This window comes from Ambystoma mexicanum, chromosome 1p, assembly GCF_040938575.1.
Source record: "Ambystoma mexicanum isolate Mex_15411 chromosome 1p, UKY_AmexF1_1, whole genome shotgun sequence".
Classification (NCBI taxonomy): domain Eukaryota; kingdom Metazoa; phylum Chordata; class Amphibia; order Caudata; family Ambystomatidae; genus Ambystoma; species Ambystoma mexicanum.
Window position 1 is genome coordinate 1,420,994,655 of NC_090921.1, and position 14,994 is coordinate 1,421,009,648.

The 14,994-nt window shown below is 45.5% G+C and overlaps 1 protein-coding gene across 1 annotated transcript in view; it reads left to right on the forward strand.

Moving 5' to 3' along the window:
• The window catches only part of VSTM2B (V-set and transmembrane domain containing 2B), a 284,266-nt gene that overhangs the window by 60,067 nt on the left and 209,205 nt on the right, over window positions 1-14,994 (forward strand). Inside the window, exon 4 of the mRNA XM_069607072.1 lies at window positions 1,513-1,885. Coding sequence (XP_069463173.1) covers window positions 1,513-1,885 — 373 coding nt within the window. The remainder of the gene's footprint in view (window positions 1-1,512; window positions 1,886-14,994) is intronic.

Sequence of the window (14,994 nt, forward strand, 5' to 3'; positions counted from 1 at the left end):
GCAATCCCTCCATGCCATATACTCCTTTGGGGGTACATGCCTCAATTAACATTGCCTGCGCCTGGCAAATTCTTAAACACTCCTCTGGGTGAACCCATCTTTCAATGTGCATTCACATCTTGGGTGTGTACATAATGCATGCATTTGCAGCACACAGGCACCAGTCACTTCTACTTATGTACCACACGCTTCCTACATCGGCTGCTCATGCCTACACATTCCAGCCTTTTCCAAATGTTAGTCTGGTCTCTTCTTGTGACAAAGCTTTGTTACTCGGCCCCAATGTCTGTTCTTAATGAAATGCATGGATGGCACTGCTACAGGCTCTGCTCTTGCTCCCAGGAGCACGCTTATGGAAGCGGGCCTCTCTTGTAAGAATCTGAACGTATTAGTGTGATCTATAATGTAATCACTCTGTGCGGCAGGCCTCTGGGAACAATTAAAAGTATTCTCTAGTGAAGGTAGAGTGCAGAAATAACACAGCATATGCTTCTTGGAAATGTGACACATGTTAAGCAACTATATGCTCCTTGCAAGTCTAAACTGTGATAAAAGAGTGTGGACCTAATCACGAGTTTGGTGGTAGCCCTTAAATGCGGCGGTAGTGCTGTTACCGCCGCATTTAAGGGGCTGCCAAATCACGGCTTTGGTTGACGGAAATCCGCCGAGAATTTGCTGATTTTCGGCACCTTTACCACCTGCGGGAAATCTGCTGGCGGTAAAAGTGCGAAATTTCCCCATTGAGCCCAACGGGGAATGGGGAATTCCCGAATGGGCTCAATGGGGAATGGGCAATATCCGTTCAGCCAAACCCGTGATCCGGCACTAATAGCACCGGTGGGTTTGGCGGTAGGGCTAATAACGCCAGCGCTATTAGCGCCGGCGTTACCGCCCAACTCGTGATGAGGCCCTGTGTGTGTGTGTGTGTGTGTGGTAGAGTCTGAACATTTGTGAGAGCTCTCTCTCTCACACACACCCACACTGCACATATACGCGGGAAGATTGAGTTATCGGCACAGAATGTCTCACCGCAGGGATCTAGAACAGTAATAACATAGCATGGAGTCACAGCCAAGGGGTAGCGTAGAAAAAATATAGTGTGTCACCTGTGAGAGGCATTGTGGGACAACATGCTGGTCAACTACAAGGTGGCCAGGTTGTAGAGACGCTGGGGTATGGCCTGTGTTGGACGACCCATACACTCCTTGTACCTTGTGCGCCTGCTCTTGTAAATAACAGACTGCTACCATGTCAAAGGTGGGTGGTAATACCGGAGTATGTATGTGCCAGCAGTCGTAGCGACATACTGCACTATTCCGCGCGTGTTAAGCTGATGTGATTAAAGGCATCACTCATTCACCGTGGAACTACAGCCATGTTTGTTTGACCTTGCATACGTCTGTTGGTCATCGTGGCAGTCACTGTTGGACATAATCATGCATGTGTTACTTCCGACTGTATGTTAAGTGAGACTTTGTAAAGTTGGACATAACATTGTCTTTATCTTGGCAGACTGTGCGAGTCCAGGGTAACGACATCTCGCACCGGCTGCGGCTCTCCGGGGTGCGCAGGCAAGATGAGGGGGTGTACGAATGTCGTGTGGCGGACTACAGCGACGACGACACACAGGAGCATAAGGCGCAGGCCATGCTGAGGGTGGTCGGCCGGTTCTCCCCGCCGGACATGCAGGCCGCCGAGGCCGTCTCACACATCCAGAGCAGCGGGCCGCGTCGCGCCAGCAGCGGCGGCAGAGCCACCCCAGAGCCGGCCCGAGGCGGCAAACGGCCCGAGCCTGCCAGGGACGCCTCCAGCACCGCCGCAGCCACCTCCTCTGCCTCCCCCGCGCCAGGCAAGGCAGCCATCCTGCGGCAGCAGCACGGATCGGGTGAGTACCAAATGCTGTGCTGCGGCGCCATCTACTGTCCAATAACATGAACTCTTGCGTTAGCAGCAGCATGAAGCCATGTACATTACTAGTGTTATTGACAATAGTGGCAATCATAGGTCGTTTCTGCGAGTGGATGACCATCTAAAAGCATGTACTATAGGTCTAATGCCAAAAAAAAGACAAGCTGCGCTTTATTGCCTGTTACGAATGTGTGGGTCTCTTTATTCGTATCAAGAGGTGTATGCAGATACTTTCCAAACGGCTGCATTGTTGAATTGCCTGTCTGCCACCTGAAGCACAGTTATGAAAAGTACTTCACCCGGAAGTGATAGCTGGAACTGCGCATTTTTAGGAACTGCCCTGGTAATTCTTGAGCTGTCATCGCGTTCTACTTAGTGTTGAGCACAAACGTGTCTACTTTGTCTGTAATGCCCTTAAATGCGATGTAATTTAACTACAAACAAAAGCATCGGATTGTGAGAGTTGTCGAGGATCATTGCATTTGGGCTACCTTATTGGGAGGGGCGTGGGGGAGGGCGTCGTCACGGTCAAAAACGTTGTGGGGCCTGGTTTACAAACGGTTTTTCAGCGAGATTGCGCCAGTGTAAATGCTTTTGTAAATCAGGCCCACATTATTCCATTGCTTGTAAATTTAGTTGCTACTTATAGTGATGTTTTATGTTTTGTTGAACAAAATTACGTCTAGGAGATTCCAAACATTTGATGATCCAATGTCGATTTGTTGATTTGGTAAAATAGTAGTCAGAGCCAACCAGATGTGTGCATCTTAATTAAGATCTAACTTCAAATGAATACTTGAAAACTTCAACCTGGTTTACAAATGCCGTTTAAAGTACGCACTTGCTAAATAAGTACTTTATTGGACGTTCACTCAACATCAGAGATATAGTTTTATATGTCTGTACTTTCACCCTTAAATGATTCTTCATTTGTTTTTAGAATTAACAAGATAGTGTTACATGCAATATACTATATCAGTTTCAACCCCAGTGGTTATGGTTACGAATGTAACAATCTCTTCATTAATGCAAATCGAAAGCGCGAACGGGTCTTTATGTAGCACTTTTCAGCATGGAAGAATTTTAAAGATTCAACGCCGTTTTTTATCAGTTTACCCAGACACGGAATTTAGGGCCTGATTCGTGGAAGTGTTTTATAATGGCGCAATCCCATAGGAAAACGTTCCATGAATCAGGCCCTTAATGATTCAACAAGGCGTCTGCAGCATCTAATATGTTCAATTAATTTGCCAGCATCTGAAGGATAATGAGGACCGATCTAATTTATAGTCCACTATTAATCCTTCCTTGAGCAAGTGTTCAGTTCTGGCGACAGTCACCCAGGAAAACCCTAAGAAAAATAATAAGTCGTTAGTTAATTAGTTTATTGGAAAAATGGTCCATGAAATGAAAGGGCATACCACGCTGGTGGCAACAAGCTGCAGGAGATCCTTGTCTTCAGGGATGGACTGGCCGTTAGAGACCTCTGGAGATTTCCCGGGTGGGGCACTGTACCCTGGGCCTCTTTTACGTGGTATTTCCAATTTTTCTCATAGTAAAAAGTTTGGACTTGCTGAAAATGTGTAATATGGGTCCAGTTTGAAATTGATTTCCATGGCCTCTTTTGGTTCCCAGTCCACCCCTGCTTGTCTTTACGTTTAAAAGTTCAATATAAGTGGGGACAGATGAGCTGCACTTTAAATGAGAAAATATGAATTGTTTAATTTAAAAAAAAATCGATCAATTTTCACCTTAAAGCTAGCTCTCTGTCACTATCTTTTATGCTGTCCCATTCTTCAAGAAATGCGTTGAAACAAAACCGCAATATCACTGTTTACATTCGCGGTGTGTTTAGAAGATAACACTGCATGCATAGGCCTGGTTATGAAGGCCCCGATTCGGGGCGCATGCTATACTGTGCAAAGGTGGCACACGTAGTACGTTTCAGTTGTGACTCACATTCTAGCTGCGCAGCAATATTTCAGAATGGTTTAAAAATACATCCCCATACATTTTAATGTCAAAGTAGTCCACGGGGGATAGACTGCTCCATCACCCACGAGGACCACATTGGGCCTTGTTCCGTGCGATGCGCTGGTTAAGCTTTTTGCGCCACTACGCCCAAAGCGACGTCCCTTGAGGAGACTGGAACACAGATGCGCTTGGCGGGGCCCGAGCTCTCGTTCCAAAGGCGGCCTGCTGTGACTGACTGGGCTCTGTCAATCAAGACTGCACGGTACAAAGCGCGGGAAACCTGCCTAACGCGTATTCATAAACCAGCCCAGCGTGCACTGGCAGCGTGAGGGGATTTGTGGCGAGCTCGTTTGAAATATATGATGGCGTGCAAACCGCGGGGGCCGGCCCAGATTAAGCAAATGTTTTCCTGGCGCTGGTCACCCGTGATAAATCTGTCCCTCTGAATAGAAAAATCGTTTCCCAAAATGTGAGCCAGAGAGAAATTGTAATCGGGAGACTCGACGGTGTCATTCGGAAAGCTTCTGAACTAGCATTTGGCCAAATTGTGTGGTAAACATTTCAAATCGTTCAATGAACCGGAAATATCAATTAGAATATAAGAAATGATTATTTGTGTGCCGTGGTTAAATTGTATTTGGGGGAAAATAACGAAATGAATTAAGAACTGGTTTATAGGTCCACATCGTGAACAGACGTCCTAATAGCATAACGTATTGATGACGTGAAGATGAACAGTTAACATTTCGCGTCTGTGCTGGCCCGAGCTCAAGAAAGGGGAAACCATTTAACAATAAGTCGCCTGAGCTGATGTCGAAGTGCACTTAAAACGACTGAGACATACAAGGGAACCAGGGCCGGCCTCTGGTGTGACAGAGCCCTGGTACTCAATATGGGCACCTGCTGTATTGGTGGCATTCTTGTTTCTCAAATTCATGTGTGCAGTATTTCAAAACCAGTACATTATATATTTCTCACAACAATGAAATAAAGAACAACCTTAAATTGAAATGGTGGCATAATAATCACAAACGGACCCTTTCCAGAACAACTCCGTTAAAGTCATTCCGCTTTAAGCATTTTTTATTCCCCAGCCACATCTTTATTTGCATCTAAAATCAAAAGCAACTTCAGCAATGCAGCCACTCTCACAGCTCTTCTCCATTGGGAATTCATGCACACAATTTATCAACAGTAACACTCTGAGCCTTTTAATGGGGAGCAAGAAAATTCCCTTTTTCTGACACGTCATTTTCCAATGGTGGGTGGCGTGGACTGGGGATAAGTTGAGATGGGACCAAGGCTGGCAATAGAGTAACAGTTCTGGGATTCGGAGGTGCCCAGAGGCTGATAACTGGAGCTCGCTCTGGAGTAGGCAGGCCGGAAATGTGACATTATTACCAAGGAAATATAGTGTGTGACTGGAAGTAGTAAAAAGGGGCCTGGCTTTGGGGGTATGTCCGTAGTGTGGGGTTGCACAGAGCGTCTTCATGGGAGTTCCAGGGTTGGTCAGGGACTTGTGCTGAGGGATTGGGAGTGCATGAGGCTGTCAGTCGATGTGAGGTAAGGGTTGCATAGCCCCCAATAATCGCACCTGTTATTGCAGTATTGATAACTGTTGCATGTCACACCTTCTGGGAGACACGGTATCTCCCTAGTGTTGTTGTCCTGGTGACATGGGAGAACCATGTGACCAAGCAAATAAAAGGTACGGGCCATTTCCGGCTCATCAGTCGATGTTAAACTGACTCCTGTGTCGTTCTTGGGTGCACCCTGCTGGTGCAACACCGTGTGCAGTAGGCCCAAGGACGGGGCCCTGCGTGAGGTTGGCGCCCCCGCTGGGCAACGCCGCCCTCTGAATGGTCTAGCCATGTGACCATGGCTGAATGATGCAACCCCGACCTGCGTGCCCCCAGAGCTGGGGCTGCTGTGATCTGGGTGCCCACGTGGTCTGCTCCGGTGATCCGGGTCAGTGTGATCCCTGACCATTGTCTGATGCGTGATCGCATCCAAAAGGGTCCACGTCGGGTGGCCCTGACAACATCTGTGGCCCGCCCCGGTGACCGGAGGCGGGCCCCCAACAATAACGATGGCTGGAAATGCACAAGGGAAGTGGAAGAATAATGAGAATGGAAAGGCACGTCTTACCTGGCACAGATAAAGATATTTTTTTAAATGTAATTTAATTTATTGGTGCTATGTATAGCACTTCATACTGGATTGCTTTAGCTTCCAAGCACTTGAGCGGGGATCATATCAATTTTGCACCGCTTTCTCCTGTTCTTAAGGGGAGTGTGTGGCTGCTAACCTAGCTTGTGGCTGACAGACAGGTAGGCGCTTAGAGGCTGGCAATTGGTCAATTACTTTAAGGGGGATGCGGTGCGGTCTTAGAATCTGGCACAAGCCGACAGTCTAAATCTTCCTGATTTTAATCGACTCCTTCAGGTGACCTTGTAATGTGACTTTGACTTCAACCCCATTGATGGAAGGAACCGCATAAAAAAATAATTGAAAATAATTACGCATACTCCGGTTTCTCTAATGTCAAGGAGTCTTCCTAGATTGATAGCAATATTTCAGATTCTAATTGTTAACAAACATGCTCCTGAAATTCAAGTGTTCATAAACTGTAATTGGTTATTTATAACACACTTAATACCCAGAGGTTTCGAAGCATGGACCCGGGGATTGAACTTGTGTTGCTCCGCGTCCTAGACGAGCACGTTGCCCCTGAGATATCCTCCTAAAATGAAGTTTTCATGAACTCTAAAGAAGTCATCACAATTGGTGAGCATTCTACCCCATTGGGATTTTAATCTTAGATCCCAATGAACATGATTTATACCATCATGAGTCTTTGTAAAGCATTGCATGTAACAATGTCTTTACTTAAGAGTTTTTAACCCCCAAATCATCCAAAAATTGAACAGAATTTCATCAAGGGCATGAGTTACCAAGCGTTTTCCAATGGGTTTGCACGATTGTAAAATGCTTTATAAACCAGGCTCCAAGTCTTGCTGAAAATGAGAAAAAGCAACCTGGCCTCTTTGTACCATGTTTCTGGCTAGTTACCTACATTATTTGGACTGCAACCCGTGACGTACGTAGGAGAAAATATGATTACAGCAAACCCTCAAAATCTTTAGAATAGGTCAAGTCACCATAAGGGTCATATTCATTGTGGAGTAACAGAATGAATGCGTAAAATGTGTGCGTAAACACATACATGTTGCACTACTGAATACAAATGCGACAGCATTTATGCCAGCAGCATGACATGTTCATTTTGGCACGAATGCTGTTGTTACGCTTGTGATCCGCTTGCGTTTTGCACCAGCAAAAAGCAGGCGAACTTCACAGCAATGCATTGTGAATACTGCCTGCATTCGTAAATCGCAGGCAGCGTTAACTTAATTCGCCAAAATGCAAAAAGGGGCAGAAACGTGACTTTGCAAGCATTTTACACACCCCCTTTGCACTTCGTAGTGTAAACGAGAAAATTGGCACAGAGGTGGTGTGTTTGCACGTAAGTGCAAAGGTGCGCGGTCCCCTCTGTCCAATCTACAGGGATTCTGGAGAGGAACCCCCATGAGTTCACTCGAGTCTTCCTGAATAGTGTTCACTGACTATTGTGTTCACCGAAGGGGAACGGCGTTTGTGTGCCTTCTACGTCAATGTGTTTCTGGTCTGTGTGCGGACGCAGTGTGCTGGTGACAACAAATGCACTGGCTCTTGTTACTAAAATTGTCGTTGTGCGTGTTACCAAACTCAAAGACAATTTTTTTTAAGCTTAATCAATAAGAGGCCCAGTCAGCAATAAAATGATTTGAAGCAGCCACAGGCCGGTTGCACTTTGATACCCGCTATGAACGCGCCGCCTACAGGTCAACATCCCAGGATTGCACCCTTTTCATCCGGAGGCTTCCTGCCATTTCCCCATGGCCCCAGCCAAGACTCAGAGAGAGCAGCAACCTGCAGGGCATTTTAAGGGGACAAAGGGCCACTGCTGGTGAAGTCATTCACACTTTGCACTCTCCTTGAGTTAGACGGTGGGTTATCCCTGCTAGCGAGGTGCCCTGGTCTGGATGGTTGCGGGGCAACCAATACCTTTGAAGGATTGGTGTTGTGAACCTTCAGACCACATGCTTTGGCCCCCTGATCTGACAAGGTCTTGCTGTTTTATTGGATTTGGCTGACTGTTGAAAGTAAAATGCTAGCCCCATTGCCAGCTCACACGTCTGTGTTGATAGTTTACTTTTCACAGTGCACTCTATCAAACCTCTTAGGGCCTAATTCATGGAACGCTTATAGCGGTGCAAAGTGATTCTGTTTGAGAACATAGCGCCTGGCGGGCAGAGAGGGCAAGAGGTATGGCAGGGCAGCCTGGTGGATGTTCAGGCCACAGAGGTGCTGGGTGAATGGGACTGGTGGACCTCGGGGTGTCCTCTGAGCTTCTGCCGCTCTGACTGTAGTTGAAGGTGAGGCCAGGAGAGTTTGTGAGTGTGCAGCCTTGGAAGTGACGGGATCCCTCCTGAAAGGCTGCTACTTTGGTTGGCAGGATTTTGGAAGCTGTCACCAAGATTCAGGCAACCATATTGAGGTGTGATTTGGGATCGCTCCCTTGAGGTAAAAGGATGCAGGGTCATGGAAGTCTTTATGAGTCATGTACAGTCTCTTGAAATCAATGGGAGTCTTTATGCACGCCCAATCGCAGTCCTTTACTTTAATTTAGTTTGAATGGTATTTTAAATTCTATGAAACATTGCATTAACGTTTTTAATGCTTGATTTGGGTCTATGTGTTATTTGTGAAAATACAGACACTTTGCTGTTATCATTTACCATATCTGATAGCATGTACTCTCCTTTGAAATATTCAGTGAATAGAAGGTGTTTTAGCATCGCACCTCGTGTGCCACTGTGAATAAACAAAACGACCGCCATTTTGCCTTTGCAAAGTCTCCCCCGTTCAGGCATAGAAAATCATTCAAACTTTCGTTTTCATGTTTTACAAATGTATCTTGCATTTGGTTATTTATAGCGCGTTTAATATCCACAGGTTTCTAAGCGCGGACCCGGGGATCGAACCTGTGTTGCTCCACATCGTCTTGCCCCTGAGCTATCCTCTCAAGCATTTTTTGAATGCTTGTATTATAGTGGCCAATTCTGTATTAGATTTAAAGGAACAACAAAAAACGTATTTTTTAAATTCTCTGTGCATTCCATGAGCCTCGATGGACGAGGGATCTCAGTGTTTACTCAATCGAAAGGATAGTTTCTGTTTTTTTGTGTTTATCTCTCAAGCATGGCCAAGTGTTCCCGTCATACTAGACTTGTTTGGTTGGCGGTGGGGTGAGGAGGGGAGCAGTGGGAAGGTAAAGTATTCATTTCTTCTGGCTGTGTAACGTGATTACCAATGGAACTCTACTCACTTTCCCATGAAGGAGTTACAGGCCGATCGCTGGGCCTGCTCGTGTAGGGGTCTCAGTGATGGCTAAAGGCCGGGGCATGCAACTTCTCCTTCCATGACCATGGAAAAGGCAGGCGTGGGAGTTCTTCCAACAGGCTGGGGCAAGAAGAAGCAATCCTCATGCGATCCCCTTAGGACTCCGCTTCTACACGTTCACAGACGATAAGATGGCGACTCAAACCTAGATGCAGCCATTCTCAGGAATTGCATGCCCCCCCCCAGAATCGATCAATGGATGTGCCACACACGTTTGAAACAAACCAATCAACAACCAGTGCCTGGCATTCTGGGCATCTTGTATGAGTGTGTGTCTTGCAACTGTGTCAAGAGTAAAGAACTTTGGTGCGCATCCAATTTTTGATGAATAATCAAAACTTGTCAGTGCCACAAGTAGGGTTAGTCACTCCGCACAGACTGAGTATATTGTTGCACCACTTTATTTATTTATTTATTTTCATTTTTAAAGCACTCACACAGCCCGGGGGCATCGAGGCGCTGTTACCGGAATATGTCTTAGTTGCGTATTTATAACGCGCTTAATACCCAGAGGTTTCCAAGAACGGACCCGGGGATCAAACCTGTGTTGCTTCGTGTCGTCCTGATTCCAAGGCGAGCATGTTGCTGCTGAGCTATCCTTCGTTAAAAATTCCAGAATGCAGCTGTGCTCCTTAAGAATTCATAGACATGGCCATGTGCCCCTGACTGTCCACTCTCTGAAATGACTTCCTGTAGTGTGAAACCCGATGCCTGTTCCACAAGACCACATGGTCACTGGCTCCTACATTTGTGAGGAAGAAATGTAATCTTTAGGTTCCATCGGGACTATGTACTGAACGGGCTCCCTTTCCCTTTGGTTGCCTTCATAAACATTTGCTGGCCGTGCATTCTCGGTGCAAGTCCCTCAAAAAGGGAAACATTTTTCTCTGGAAAACTATATGATCCCAGAGCTCTTCCCTTTTAAAAAGAGAATACAGTCTTGGCTATTCGCGCAATAGCTGCCTTTCTTTTGTTCATTTGATACAGTAACTGCCAGAGCCAACGTAACGGTTGAGGTGAAAGGGTGCTTTAAAAATGCACAGATTCACAAAAATGTTTTTGTTTTTTTTGTTTGTTGAATCTGTTGAATTTAATCAACCTTACAATATCAAGATAGGACATAGAATACAATTTATTAATTCGAATTAAAATGACAATAGCATATCAATCAATGTCAGATAAACAGTTCGTGATTCCATTCACAAATTTGATCAATAAAGCCAATAAGTACGAAAGGAAAGGAAACACAAAAAAAAGGAAACATTTTTTTTTCTTTTCCCTTCGAAAATTCCACTCAAAAACTAAAACAGCATGTTTAAAATTAATAATCTTCACAAGTAAGCAACTTATAAAGTGCATTCACAGTTCACAACTAATCAGCAATTATTTCTTCACATGTTACAAACCATACATTTTTCTCAAATTGCAGAAGTTCCTTTCTTACAATTTGACCGACAGTCAAAGCCAGCATTTGCAATATATGATGGTAGTGCTTTTTGCAATATAAGGCTCGAAAATGTTAAGTATCCATGTCAAACAATTCACAATGCAGTTGGGTCTGGTGTTAGCTTGAGACTTAATAGAAAATTCACTGTGGCAAATTGTATCATTGGCTTGGAACAACTAAGAATACTAGACCAACATATATCCTCACTAAGATTTGCAAAGTATTGCACAAACATTTAGGAACCAATCATATTGCAGGAATGTATCTTTTTAATGTTTGCCATATAAAATCAACTTGATGCGTCTTCAGGGGGTCTCATTGGAATTTGACACGTGGTGAAAAGTGCAGCAATCATTTTTCAAAAGATTACTTCTATGTAGATCCAAGTGATCCAGAAAGAGATCTTAATATAATTATGCTGTCAGAACACCCTGGTGCATTCAGAGGGCCACTAAAGGTGAATTCTGGGTAATGCATCTAACGGTCATATAAGCTGCAATGTTTTTTCTAGATGTTTTCTGAACATAGAACCATTCAAATGGGCTCTCATCCTTAGATCTGGGGCATTCCAAGACTCGGGGTACACAGCATTTCAGTGAGCATGGATCCACCAATGGGAAATCTGAGATCATTCTGACGGGAACTTAAGGGAGGAGGCCTTCTTCTGAAGGGGGCAGCTCCATTTCAGTTTTGACGTCAAGTTAGATTCTAGAATTTACTGCATGTAGAGCTGTGGTTAATTGACTTTCGTCCTCATTTTAGGAATATCTTTTAGGCATATCCATTTGTGGAAGAATCATAATTAGAGCACCTTTGTAAAGCAGCCAGTTTCTTGCCGACTGCAGAGGAATTTAGATCAGCACCCAGAGAGCCCTAGAGTTCCTGTGCGCTATATTGACGTTGGCAATCAGTCGACCGTCAGGACCAGCCTAGTGTTTCGTCCATTTCAATTTTCTTTGACTAGTTGGAGATGTCTGTCCTGATATAAGGTTTCTAGATGTGTGTGTATTCCGCGGTTAGGGTCGGTAGCTGTCCGAGACCATTGATCCAGTGGGTTTTGTTCATAGTGCATAGCACCGTGAAGCCAACTCTGCTCCACTGATAGCCTGTAAAGGGATTTTACTGCCAATATGATGTATTCGCTTGTCTTCATTTTAACGTTCCCTTTAATACTTTGGTTTTGTATTCTGAAATTATAGTGCTGCTTTTTGTGGGCATGCCGAGCAGAGTTCAGTAATACAACCATGTCATGATAAAGAACCCGGCCGATTCTGCGCTAGTGTCAATGGAGAACATTGTTTTAGACACAAGTGAAGACACCTGGAACAAAATAATCTGAGTAGTTTCCGGGGGACACTGGGGAAGTCAGAGAAAGCGGATACAACAGGGCTGAGGACTGGAGGTCTATGTGTCGTCCGCAGGGAACGACGGGTTATGGCTACGGGACTAGTGGGATTTGGAGTAAACCATTCAGCGCTCCCTTTTTGTGGCTTATGAATGCCCCCGCGGATCCTGCTGAATGCCTTGTTTCGCAGTTGCCTGCCAATTTACATCTATTATGCAAATTAGTATTACATATCAATAGTTTCCATGAAATGCATTTGCTCTTGTCGATAAAGGATCATGTTTCTTGCTGTACAGCAATGGGGAAATGACACCAGAGGCCAACAGCAACGGTATTTCCGTCAGGTTGAGAGGTGTGTGCTCTGCTGGGGAATCAAGAATTTATTATAGCGTGACAAGTTTAAAGGTGGGGGGGTGGACAGAGTGAAGGGAAAACTTTATTGGATATGTGGAGACAGACTTTAACGCCCCCTGCCTTTCAGCAGCTGCAAGGAGCAAGTCTCTCTCTGCACTTGAAAAGGATGGTCCATCAGCCCGTCTGAGGGTCAAAGGCATGTTTACAGTATGATGCAGCATGTCCCTAGGGAGCTTCCATGAAAGTCAAATGTTTAGTCAAGAGAGGCCTTCAATCATCGTAGATGCCCACCATCTTTTCTGTGCGCGATGCGCGTGTTGTAGGCTCTTGGGCCATTCAGCCGGGTTGTATTGCTCCTTCCTTTGTTGGGAAGATGGAGTGTTCTTGGCATTGTCACTGTCACATGTTCTTGTTTGGTCAAAGAAGTCCGCTTTTTGTTAAAATTGGAACACCAAGATAACACGTCAGGATAATTCCATGGACAGCCTTACGTGTGAAGGAGGTGATGCTCACTGGCGGATGGCAACCATGCAGTGCCATTGTAGGTCTATAAAACCACCGAGAAGGGCCACCGAGGCCATGCCAAAGAGCACTGAATACATTTGACACATGTATGATGAATGTCAGCATTCATACATGCATGGTGGCCCTCAAGCACCGCCTCCTCCTCCTTGAGGGGCCCACTCCACTCTCCTGTCACACCTACCCCCCCCCTCTTTTGCACCCAACTCCACGTCCACCAATGTGTAATATTTTGACATCTTCTTATATATACTCCTTCCTGGCTCGCAGTTGGTTAGTATTGACCTAATTTAATGTCCTGTCTCACCCCTAATGTCATCTGATTCATTGTCCATGGCTGAGTAAGACCCCCGTTTGCTGGACTGTTCCAACTACTGTACGTAATTTACGTTCGTGTTCTTCCTAAATAAATACAAATACATATACAAACTACACATACATATATGGTTAATCCATAGAGGGCTTTTCCATAGTGGAAGCAAATAAACCGAGATGTTGCCCTCCACAGTTATGATGTTCGCAATCTTCCCAGAGGTTGCCAAGCACTTGCTCAGTTGTGGCACTGCTGTTAGCTCACCCCGCAGTGAGGTTCAAATGTATATAGGCTGTGATTCACTGTTGACATGTTCTATGGGCGACAAACAAATATACTTTCATCTCCAGCGGGTGAAGTCTTTGTCCAACATACACACTCAGTAGGGTGACCAGATAAAAAAAAGAAAATGGGACAGGCCATAGACATGGAAGTAGGACTAAAGTAAACACAAATAAAACGGTAGTCCTATTTCTATGTCACTGTCCTGTTGCAGGGGCTAGGGGGTTGGGTTTGCTCACAGGCACACTCCTCTCACTGGAGGAGAGCACCGGGGTGCGGAAGGGGAAGGAAATGGGGGCGTGAAAAGCATTCACGCCCCCATTCACATGCAGGAAGAGTCACACCGGGCCTGATTTCTGGATTTCAAAATCTGGTCCCGGAAACAACTAGGACCGTAGCCACCCACCCTTCCAGTCCCGGGACAGGGTTTGTAAAATGAAAACCTCCCAGGACCCCGCGACGGAGGGCGCTTTTCCGGGACTGTCCCGTTGAAAACTGGGACGTCTGGTCACCCTAGGACTGAGCTATGCGATTGTTAGAAGGCCACAGCCATGTTCAGAAAAGACTTTCTTGTGGGCGGCTCTCGGAAGCAGGAAGAATTCATCGAAGATTCAGAGTTACATGTCCTGTGACTTTAAGGAACTTTTCTATGTTTGCATATATATTTTGGGTGTTTGCATACATACACCTGCTGCAGGTTTGCTTGCACCCCTTTGGTTTTTCTTACTGGTAGAGCCTTGCCCCCACCAGGTAGCACCCCTCATGGTAGGAAAGGTGCTAATCTTCTGAAATAACATTAGAGTTAGGAAATAACAGCCAGTTGCCTGGCATCGTTCAGGGGCTAGAATTGTTGAAGGGAACAGTCCGACTGATTGAGGAGCAGTTGCTCAGCACAGGACCAGAGGCAGGATGTCGACGATGTGGGCATGGGAGGTAGCTGCAGAGTGTAGAGTACGGGGATCAAATTATTGTAGCGCAATGTATCATATCACTGGAAGCGATGCTTCAGTTCCATGTGTTAACATCGCCGCAAAAATGTCGCCATACAACAAGAATGGTGCCCTTTTTTTGGGTGATATTTCCCCATGGAACCTGCGGGGGACACCCCTTCACCCCCCATATTTTTTAAAGGGAGCGGGGGATACCCCTGCAAGTCCTTATCTCATTTAAACTTAATATAAAACCCCATCAATAATGTTGCCTATGCCGTTTCCCGACGACTATATATCTGGCGACATTATTGGTAGGGATAATATTACCTGATACCGGTGCTTCGACTGAAAAATAGGCCCCTGCGTATAGACTGCATTTCTGTATCACTTTTAACTTATCACATCTAGCCCA